The sequence below is a fragment of the Microtus pennsylvanicus genome, chromosome 1 (assembly GCF_037038515.1).
Source record: "Microtus pennsylvanicus isolate mMicPen1 chromosome 1, mMicPen1.hap1, whole genome shotgun sequence".
Taxonomy (NCBI): Eukaryota; Metazoa; Chordata; class Mammalia; order Rodentia; family Cricetidae; genus Microtus; species Microtus pennsylvanicus.
The window spans coordinates 87,531,810-87,543,883 of NC_134579.1; the positions used below are offsets into that span (position 1 = coordinate 87,531,810).

A 12,074-nucleotide genomic window follows, 5' to 3' on the forward strand; every position below is an offset into this window, starting at 1 on the left:
CTGCATTTGCTAGCACCTACAAACCTATCTGTTCTGACTGCTTCTGCTTCCACACTTTCCATTCATGCAGCACCCCACGAATATGTGACTTCCACCCCCGTGTTTGACTAAAAGTGTTCACTGAAAACTAGGTCACCAACTGCTGCCTAATTTCCCATTTCCACAGCCTCCTGGCGTTTCCGCTCGTCCTGCCTCCTGCAAAACCATATCGGTCACTTCCTGCTTCAGAAACTCCGCCTTAGACCCACACACTGCATTCTCATGGAGTCTCTTGGTCCCCCTCCCCTAGGGTTCAATCTCCAGCTAGCTTTCTGCTTCTGTTGCTTCCTAAATTGGTCAATCTCCTTTTTACCTATCTAATTTTACCTTGTCTCCACTTCGCAGAAACTGTTTATCCATTCTCACGGCTTCTGGACACATTCATGGGGCAATCACCCAACACTGATATCCTTGCTCAGTGTTTCTCTGTAGCCAAATACTCCTTTTAGATATGCCTGTCTAATGCCTAGAGGAACCTCCAATTCTCACGTGTCATTAAATTGTCCACTATTACCTCCAATGCCATCACAGATTCCCCCAGGGTTCCTCTAGAATTACAGCCGCCTCCACAGCGGATCCTGATCACCCTCTTGTTCCACCTTTCCACTTCCCCAGCCTGGCAAACTCCTGGGTATCCTTCAAGCTGCTGCACGACTCCCCTTCTCCGCAGCATCTCTACTGAGCCCCGCTCTGCCCACACGAATACGCCTCCATGTGTATTCTCGACGACCACTAGCAAATACTTATTGTGTCTATGGCCATTATTGGTTCAACTCCTTGTGCCCCACAGAGTCCTGAAGCTGTATATCCTGAACATGGACTGGCGCCTGGCCCACATCAGGCCTCAGAAAAACAGGAATAGGCTGGCCGAGTCCAAAGCAGCCACGGGTCTTCTCAGATTCTGCCTGGTTCCGTTTGCTTGATTTTCACCATCACGGCAGAGCTGAGTGAATTGCGTTGAACCATGAAAAGCCTAACGTGTTTACTGCCTAGCCTTCAGTTGGCTCACCCTGCTTCAAAACACTCAGGCTCTTGCCATTTCTTGATGGTGATGGGAACGCACCAGGTACCGCCACAGTGCAGCCATAATTAATTTATTCATTAATCCAAAAGACACTGAGTTTCCTTCTGCTTTTTGAAAAAAAAATATTTCTAACTCATTCTTTGAAAGTTCTGTCTCTGTATACAATGTAATTGTGATATATATATATATATATACACACACACACACACATATACCTACTTCCTACCACCTCCCTCCTGCTCTGCCACAACCTACCAATCTGCTTGTCCTTCTAGAAATTGTTATTAATAACGCACTGAGTCCAGGGTGCTGCCCAGATAAGTATGGGTGTGGGGCCACCCACTGGGGCATAGGCAACATGCCAGCATCACAGACCCAAAGCAAAGGCCACCTCCCCACTCAGCAGCCATCAGCGGCTAACAGACACATAGCAAGGAGTGAGACAGGGCAGTCCCTCCCCTGGACATGCTGGACTTCTGAGTGGCTTCATCACGTACAGGTCTTGTGCAGAAACGACAGTTGTGAATGTGTGTGTTTGTACTGTCACGGTGAGTGCAGAAAACAGCATCTTACCGCTCTCCCCTACCATCTGCTCTCATGCCCCTTTGCCCTCCCCCACTTTCTCCAATGACTGCTGAGCCTGGGGGAAGGAGGAGAAAGAGACAGATGCAGATGGCCCACCCTCGGCTGCTCCCTCACGGCTGCATCATTTTTAAATCCTTCTGTTCTCATAGGCTGCACGCTGTGGAGGGCTGAATGCTAATAATTATGCAAAAGCAAAGTAAGATACTGGCAAACCTTCCCCAAGACACTGAACGAAACACAGGGGATGGCGGGTTGAAGGTACCTGGCTGAGGAGGGGCTGCTGTCCCATGGTACGGTCAAAGCTGTATGTCTCTCAGATGCAGAGACATGGATGATGAAATGGAGTCAGCTTTGGAGGGTGTTGTGGGAACGGCATTCTGAAGGCCATAGTAAACACAAGACTGTCAAGTCAGAAAGAGAGGCTACAGCATGCCTGGAGTGATGGAGGCCACAGTGGTCAGTATGTATGGAGACAAGAACAAGGGGATCCAAAAGACTTGCAGGAGAAGGCCAGGGAGAAGCTGGCCCCAGGGCCTGGGAGGCCCGATGAGAAGTTTTGATTAACCAGTGGCCCTGAGTGTCAGGAGCTAATACTGAGCTCAGTCAGCAGCTGGAAGCTTTTGATTCTGCCATTCTTCCCATTTTAGAGACAATGAGATAGAGGCTCAGAGAATTGCAGACCTGGTACCTAATGAAAGGGACCTGAGAAAAATCAGCATGAGCCCTGAGAACACATCCCGCCCCCTCCACCAGCCTGACTTCTACAGCGTGGACCCTCATCTCAAAGCTATGATGCTCACAAAAACAAGGTGTCTACGTTGGGTGTATAGAGAGACGGTTCCGCAGCTAAGAGCACTGGCTGCTCTTGCAAAGGACCAGGGTTCAGTTCCCAGCAGCTACATGACATCTGTAACGCCAGTTTCAGGGGATCTCTGCCCTCTTCTGGCCTCTGAGAGCACTGCATGCATACAATGCACAGCCATACATGCAGGCAGAAACACTCCCGTGCATAAAATACAAACAAAAATAATTTGATGCCTGGCGGTGGTGGCGTACACCTTTAATCCCAGCACTCGGGAGGCAGAGGCAGGTGGATCATTGTGAGTTAGAGGCCAGCCTGGTCTACAAGAGCTAGTTCCAGGACAGGAACCAAAAAAAAGGCTGCGGAGAAACCCTGTCTTGAAATTTCCAAATAATAATAATAATTTGAAAATGAAGTGTGGCGTTACAAAAACATGGGAAATATGAAAAAGTATAAAACATTAGCATCTCATGCTCTTCTATGAGGATTCTTATGCAGGGCTCTCCCATGAGAAAAGATTCCTCATACAACCCCTACCTTGACCTACATTCAAAACAGACAATGCCAATTTCGTATTTGAAACCTAAAGATTCCTAATTCCTCATCAACAAGCAAAACAAAACAAGAACTCTTTAAGGTTAGTCTAGCCCTGAAATCTCTTTAATACTTGGCCCCAGTTTACCCACTGGTTTTGTTTCCAGTGACATCCACCCTCTCACATACACCTCTTCCATGCACAGAAATGGCCTGCTTCCTAAGGAACTCAGAACCCCATGTCTTTGTCATGTGTTTCCTCTGGGGCCTCTTCATTACACCACATCCACTCTATGAAGTCATTTGGGCCCTGTTCCTCCCCCAGGTGTCCCACCAGGGTGTCCCCACTCAGTCCCTTCCTTTGTTAACACTGTCCCACAACCTACGTGCTGTTCGGCACAGGCCCAGTGCCAGCAGCTTCCTGACAGCTTCCATGGGTGTCCAAGCTTCCTAGTATCCAGCCAGGCTCCGATCTGCAGAGCAACTAAATGTATTAAGACTTGCTGTCTTACGCCTACACTATTATTTGCTTCGGTGCAGTCTTGGAATGGAAAAATAACATTTTCATTCTAGAATTCTTTTTTATTTTCCAAGATGGGATTTCTTTGTGTAGCCCTGGCTGTCCTAAAACTCAGTTTGTAGACCTCAAACTCAGAAATCTGCCTGCCTCTGCCTCCCAAGTGCTGGGGTAAAGGCATGAGCCACAACACCTTACTTCATTTTAGAATTCTTATCCATAGATGCTGATCACAGGCTTGTATTTTGCTAAATTTTCAGCTGCATCATCAGCTGAACAGGGCTGGTTTCAAATATTCCAATTCCATTTATTTGCTTTTCAAAATATGTTAATAATTTCTTCACTTTCTAAACTTGGTGAGATTGACCCTAACTTTTTTTAAAAAGTCCCTGCAAGAAAATCTGCAGAGCATGTCAAAATCCAAAATAAATTTTATTTTAATAATCAGAATCTATACCACTGATGCCTACATCTTGAAAAAAAGTGTTCCAACTTAGCTGATTGAATTTCTCTAGCTATTTATAGAATGAAGTTTTATCATCTATCCTTCAAAAAAATCTTTCAACGCCTCAACTGCTCCTATCAGAAAATATTACATTTCTTTCTTGCATTGCCTCATATAAAAGCACTATGCTTTCAGGGAGAAAAATGAATGTGTTTCAAATACATTACCATGCAAGAAAATTACATTTCTCCACCCGACACACTTGTAGGTTAACAGGTTCTGCATGTTGGGGCCATTAAAGATTTGTTTTTGAAGAAAGAACATAAAATATACAGAGCTTTGAAAAGACAGTGTAGAAACGCAGGGTCTTCTCCTAACTCTGGAAGTGGAGGCTGTAATAGTAAACTTCTCTGTGGACAATCATGGCCTCCACCAAACAGATTTCATGCCTGTATAAAATGATCTGCAGCCTCTTTGTGCTCTGAGTGCTCAAATGTCTTGAGTTTCACACTCGGGCCAGAGGGCGGCAATAGCTTGGTTTTAGAGATGACTTTGGAGTCAGAAAGAGCTGGCCTCAATAAAAAAAAAAAATCAGAAAAGATTTAAGAATCAGGAAGCCCTTGGGTCTGCTGATTCTTCATGTGGTCACATCATGATCTGTAAGTCTTAGGAAATAGCAGCGACTATGAGACAGGAACCCTTGAAGGAGCTGCACTGTGGGGTGGCACGGGGTGGCACAGGATGGCACGGGGTGGCACGGGGTGGCACAGGGTGGCACAGGGTGGCACGGGGTGGCACAGGGTGGCACGGGGTGGCACAGGGTGGCACGGGGTGGCACAGGACGGCACGGGGTGGCTCGGGGTGGCACGGGGTGGCACGGGGTGGCACAGGATGGCACGGGGTGGCACAGGACAGCACGGGGTGGCTCGGGGTGGCACAGGACGGCACAGGATGGCACAGGGTGGCACGGGGTGGCACGGGGTGGCTCATGGTGGCACGGGGTGGCACAGGGTGGCTCGGGGTGGCACGGGGTGGCACAGGGTGGCTCGGGGTGGCACGGGGTGGCACAGGATGGCACGGGGTGGCACAGGAACGGCACGGGGTGGCTCATGGTGACACGGGGTGGCACAGGATGGCACAGGGTGGCACGGGGTGGCACAGGACGGCACGGGGTGGCACAGGACGGCACGGGGTGGCTCATGGTGGCACAGGACGGCACGGGGTGGCACAGGACGGCACAGGATGGCACAGGGTGGCACGGGGTGGCACAGGATGGCACGGGGTGGCACAGGACGGCACAGGATGGCACAGGGTGGCGCGGGGTGGCACAGGACGGCACGGGGTGGCACAGGATGGCACAGGGTGGCACGGGGTGGCACAGGACGGCACGGGGTGGCTCATGGTGGCGCGGGGTGGCACGGGGTGGCGCAGGGTGGCACAGGATGGTGCCATCTGTCTGTCCACTTCTTGCAGACTATTGCACTATACCCAGGTGCCTACAAACCCAGCAGAGGAAAGGAGGCACTTGGGCCTCCCCTGACTAACTCAGAGCTTACAGGGCTAAGAGACCCTTCAGAGACTCCCTACCTGGACTGAGAAAAAAAACACAGTTAACATATTAGGATTCACGTACCAAACCAATTCTTAGATTTTTTTTTAGAACACAAGAGCTCACTTGACATTGGAAATGTGTAAATGCTGGGTCACAGAGGGAGGCATCCATGCTGTCACCAGCACTCTTTCGCCAACGTGATGCTCTTCAGAGCTTTGGGTGACACCTTGTAAAACAGGCATGAAAATGCCCAGTAGGTAGGACAGAGATTCCAAATCTACAAAGGATGAATGGTGGTTAAACACAAAACCTCAGCCATGGACAGACATGCGCCAAAGACAGGGTAGATAAACACAAAACCTCAGCCATGTGCAGACACGCGCCAAAGACAGGGTGGTTAAACACAAAACCTCAGCCATGTGCAGACACGCGTCAAAGACAGGGTGGTTAAACACAAAACCACATGTAGTGACACACACCAAAGATAGTCTTCATTCAGGGCAAATAAGCACCAAGTAAACAATCTAGGACTAAAAGCGTAGACACAGAAGCAGAACTTTATATTCATTAGCGTCAAGAACGCCACCGGAGCCGAAAGCTTTCTTGGTTATGTAAAGGACATCCTACCCGTGAAGCATCAACAGCATAGAGTCTGCCGTGAAGAGTTAGGAAATGAGGACAATCAACACGTGTGCAAACACACGCAACTGGCGTTCTCAGCAACGCCAAAAGAGCCCCGGCAGGGTTGTGGTCTTGAGAGGAAAGAATGTGAGCACAGTACACCCCGCCGTGACTCTGGCTGTCTGCCCGGAGGCAGTTTCCAGCCAGCATCACGGGAGGGAGGAATGTGAACAGAGGAGGAGTCTTTGGGATGCTCAAGACACCTAGGGTGTGTGAGGCAGACAGCAGAGCGTCTTCACGTCTTGAGACAGACTATTCAAGAACTTCCATTGCAGTCTTGGAATGAGACCAGCATTTCTCAACCTGTGGGTCATGATCTCTATGGGTTCAATGGCTTTCAAAGGGACTGCATACCAGACATTTCCATTACGATTCGTAACAGTAGCAAAATTAAAGTTATGAAGTAGCAGCAAAAAATAGCTTCACAGTTGGGGGTCAGCACAACATATTAAAGGATCACAGCATTAGGAAGGTCGAGAACCACTGCTCTCGGTGACTATCAATCTCGAAATAAAAAGGAAAAAAAAAACCACCCAAGGATGAGGGAACACAATTTTGAGAAGAGTTGCTAGGCAGCCAAGGATAAAACCTCACACAAACCACAACAGCTTGAATTTGTTCCATATCCCCACAGCCCAAATGGAGAGACCTTGTGAATACTCAGCACAGACTCCAGAAATGAGCCCTACAATGTGAACTACTGGGTGGTCTGCTTTCCACAACTCAGTCAAGGACTTCTTGCCTCAAATAGAGCTGGACCATGCCATCCTGGCTCCAAGCCCTTCAAGGGCTGACTCACAATGAGTCAAATCCCCACAATGCCATGGCTTTATAAGACCCCAACTCCTCTATCCTGATCACATTCCCCTGCCACTCTCCTCTCTGACGTCTTTTTCTTCTTCCTCAGGGGTGGAGCCTTTCACTGGCTCCTCCCTCTGCCGGGAAAGCTCCTCCCTCTGACGGGAAGGCAATATTGCAGGCATCCACGAGGGTCTCCCCCTCCTCTTCCCTTGAGAGTGGCTTAAAGGACACTTTCTCAGGAAGGCCTTTCTGATCACTCTGTTCAAAATGACCATCCCCTTCCTCTTGCCCAAACCCTCCTCTTCCTCCTTCACCAATGTTCTATTGTCTTCAGCATTGCGTATTTACCACAACCGACCACGTAACTGACTGACTTCAGTCAGCCTCAGATTTTAAACTTTCAGCTCCCAGAGGGCAGGATGTTTTTGTGTATTGACTGCTTTGTCTCCACACCAAGGCCAGTGCTGACAGCCCCCCCGGAACCGTTGCCTACTGACTGAATCATGGTGGACTTGTACCGGCTCCAAGCACAGGCTATTCCATTAAGAATGACATACAGCTGTCATGAGAACTACGAAGACAGAAGCTTATTTAAAAAAAAAGACTAAGGCCATCAATAACTCTCTGAGTGTGTGACAATTCTCAACGTGATAAAGAGGAAAGAGATGAAGAAGTTTCCCTCCAACTATAATCGCCGTGCTCACGGAGCATGGTGACTCGCATCTGTGATCCCAGCACTCAGGAGGCAGACACAGGAGTGACTTGAGTCCATCCTGGCATGCAGAGTGAGTCCTAGGCCAGTCTGAGCGACAGAAGAAACTTGGCTCAACAATGAGATGGTGAATTTCCATCAGAACCAAGGACATGGGACTTTCGTGGAACTCTACAGCAAAAATAACTGCTATAAACTTTCTAGAAAATTAGTTGGCCTTAAAAAAAGTTCTAACAGGGGCTGGAGAGATGCTGCAGAGATTAAGAGAACTTGTTGGTCTTTCGGAGGACAAGGGTTCTAGTCTCAGCATCCACCTGACAACTCACAATGTTCTGTTAACTTCAATGACAGGGGAATCTGATGCTCTCTTCTGGCCTCAGTGGGTACTTCATGCCTGTGGTACATATGTATACATGCAGGCAAACAGTCAAATACAGAAAATAAAAAAGGTAAATACATGTTATTAAGTTTAAGTATACTTTTACACAATAATTAATTTCAAAGAATTTATCCTAAGGATAATACGCAGACTTCTGTATACAAAATGTAAATATTAATGTTATCTCAAGGACTATAAAATAAACAGAACCCAATTGTGGTAGTCATCACTCTTACACAGTTCGGGACCCTGAGTCCAGGGCAGGGTGCTGCCCTCAGTGGACTGGGTCTTCCCAGATCAACTGATGTAATGAAGACAATCTCACACAGACATGTACACAAGCCAACCTGATCTAGACAATCCCTCATTGAGACTCTCTTCTAGCAAACAAAACTAACACCCAGATCAAGTCTTCTGAGTCTACAGGAGTTGTAAAGAAAGGAGAAACTGGAAGAAGTCAGGAGGTGATAGTAGGACCACTGATGTGAAGATGGCAGGAAGATGACAGCTCCAACAGGTGAGTTCTCAGGAACATCAATGTCTACAGACAGACGGAGGGGTGAGGAAAGGCTTCTTTAAGAATTAGAGGCATTCAGAAGAAGCCGCAACATTTCATAGTTAATATTAAACACACAACAGGAAAAGAGAGCAGTAACAAGAGGCTTAATTACCTGAAGGATCAGAACCGTAGAAACCAGCAGCTGTTGTTATTGGTCCGGGTGGATGAATGGCACTCGTGGAAGACCTCTGGCTTGCGATCAGGATCCTGCTTTTGGTAGATGGGAGGCGGGACATTGCACCCAGTCCCAACTGGGGCTTAAGGAGCATGGCCGAGCGGTAGAAAGTGGGAGGGACTTCATAATGGGTGTAGGGAGGAGAGCAAAAGTCTTCTTTCCCAGGGTGGTCTGTGACCTACGATGAGAGCAGAGTGCATAAGTCTAAACGGGCAGGAGACCTATGCTCAGATGACAGCACCTTGATGCCATTAGTTCCTCGGTCAAGTGCTGTCTCTCAGCCCAGTGTCCCCGTCTCTATGACGACACTACAGCTGAGTGAGCTCTTCAGTCCCTGCCAGCTGTAATATGCTACCAATCTATATGTCATACGGAGAGAAACAGAACTCAATTTAAATTCGTTTCTCAATTTCATTGATATAAATGCACTGACATTTGAGTGACTACTTATTAAATGAACAATGTTGGGGCTGGAGGAAGGTTCAGCAGTTAGAGCAATTGCAGCTCCAGCAGAGGACTGGGGTTGGGTTTCCAGCACCCACCACAGTGTCTCACAACCAACTGTGTCTTAGTTACAGGGGATCTGTCACCCTCTTTTGGCCCCCTCAGGCACTGCACACACATGGTGCACACCCACGCAGGCAGGCAAAAGACCCATACACATGAAATAAAAACAAAATAAATAATGGTAATGAAACGAAGAGATAAATTCTATCAAATGTTCAAAAACGCTTAAAACCTTCCTTATACCTATGGAGAAAGTACATGGTTTTATACTCACTAATCTTAAGTAAATTAACTATTGTACTGTATTTAGTCAACAGAAGATTTAGAAACTATTGTTAGCAAGGGAGAAATGTTTATTTGCAAAAAATAGAGAAATTACTATTTAAAATTTGTAGGCCTAATACTGTATATTTACGTAATTAAAATCAGATTTGGGGCACAGTGTGATGGCTCAGAGGGTAAAGATGCTTGCTGCTCTGCCTGAAGACTTGAGTTCAATACCAGGGATTCACAAGATGGAAAGAGAGAACTGACTCCTGCAAGTCGTCTTCTGACCGCCACTTGTGTGCTGTACACACACACATGCACACTCACACACACATGCACACACTCACTCTCGCATCCACACATGCATACATACCCACACACATGCACACTCACATCCACACATGCATACACATCCACACACATGCACACTCACACACACATGCACACACTCACACTCGCATCCACACATGCATACATACCCACACACATGCACACTCACATCCACACATGCAGTCACACTCGCATCCACACATGCATACATACCCACACACATGCACACTCATATCCACACATGCATACACACCCACACACATGCACACTCACGCACACTCACACTTGTACACATACACACTCACATGCACACATGCACACTCACATCCACACACATACCTACACTTACAGCCACACTCACACTTGCACACGTGCACACTCACATTCATACACGCATGCATATTTACACTCACGCACGCACATACCCACACACTTACACGCACACTTATACACACACTTGTACACATACACATGCACACACTCACACTTGTGCACATGCACACACATGCACACACTCATTTGCATACATGCACACTCACACACACGAACACTTGTACACATGCACATAGGCACATACACACATGTACACACAAATACTTGTGCACACGCACACACACTCACACACACACACACACACATGCATGAAAATGGATGCTGAATGCTCTCAGGAATATTTGGGTAGATTCCTCTGGGATAACCAATCTAGGCAAGAGTCCCATGGGCTGCTCAGTTCAGAGAATGCGTCAGCAGTGTCTACACATAAATATTTGTTAAGTAATCAAGCTTCCCTCCACCATTGCCTCTGCTAATAACATAATAATACTATTAATTTTTCCTTTACTTAATCCAGAATACAATCTATAGTAATCGTGTGTATGTATGTATGTATATATATATATATGTACATTATAATGTAGAATACAATTCATAATGATATAACTACATCCTGCTCTCAGAACGTCTGCTCTCACACAATTTGGGATTTGGGTATTAGGGGTGTAACTCTACCCCTGACCTGCTTTCTAATACATTGTTTCTTTATATTAAGCAAGCAGAAAGAAATGGCATAGTCTATTTAAGTTATAATTTTAAAAAACAGTGCTGGAGCAATGTCTGAGTAGATAGCTCTATTAGTTAATTTTGCTCTAAACCAGAATTTAGGCTGTATATCAAGCTGCTATGTGTTCGGGAATTACAAGTATTTCACAATATCTTTTAACAGGGCCTCTAAAAGCTTTGATTTGAGCTGTTGAAGGCATAAGCCCTATTTTGATTCCCTTTTAATGCTGAAATGGATACAAAGTTCTTTAAACTGACATCACTGAAACAAAGGATCAGGCACTTTAAGTTTCATTATGATCACACTGTGAAATACTCCTGGCTTTGAGGCTGTGCTAGGCTGGGTGAATCTCTTCCTTGGAAAGAACATTCACCATCTGCGCCGGGACACAACTGTTATCATCATCTATTGTCTCATTAGCCATCTCCGGCTTTTCTTTTCTAGACCCTTCTTTTTAAAAATGTTGGGTGCCACTTGTCCATAAGTAAGGGTTTTAAGATTGTAACGTCCTGATCTGATTCTTCAGAACCATGTCAGAGCCCACTATTCTGTCCTTCAACAGTGGCTTTACTGATTCCAGCAGCGGCCATCCCCACCGTTTTGTTGGGTAATCTTCTGGTTGGAAGCATGGACATGTCCTCTGTAGTTCTTCTTGTGCTGGGTGCTTGATTCCAAGATGGCGGCACCACTACTGAAAGCTAAGAGGTAACCTCTGCATGATGGAACTAGGCCTCTCTCCAGATGAACCTTGACGGTGCTCCCTCCCCCCCATGGACTGAGACTCTCTCTCCAGCATCCTTAGGATGCAGCTGTCAGCTGCTTTGTCAGTGACAAGAAAGAGAAAAGAAAGGTAACACAAACATAAACTCTTTTACAAGGTGAAAATTTTGCTTTTCATGACTAGTTTATGCATTTTTAATTAAACCTGGGAATCCTGCTTTCCTTTCATCTTTACCACGAAACAAGACAGGTTCTGTAGGTCTGAACACAGTGATTGACACAAGCGTTCCACTGACCTCCTTCTCCGGTTGGGGGTATTTTTAGAGAAAAAGTCTACGAGTCCACAAAAGATGCCACGGATTTCAAGCACAGTCTTAAAAATCGA

General features: G+C 46.7%; 1 protein-coding gene across 2 annotated transcripts in view; it reads right to left on the reverse strand.

Moving 5' to 3' along the window:
* Positions 1–12,074, reverse strand: part of Mtus2 (microtubule associated scaffold protein 2) — a 363,820-nt gene that overhangs the window by 234,676 nt on the left and 117,070 nt on the right. For both annotated transcript variants that reach the window (XR_012910593.1, XM_075971941.1), the window contains exon 4: positions 8,743–8,983. Coding sequence is in view for 1 of the 2 variants with exons in the window: in XM_075971941.1 (XP_075828056.1) it covers positions 8,743–8,983 (241 nt within the window). In the remaining variant the exon portion in view is untranslated. The remainder of the gene's footprint in view (positions 1–8,742; positions 8,984–12,074) is intronic.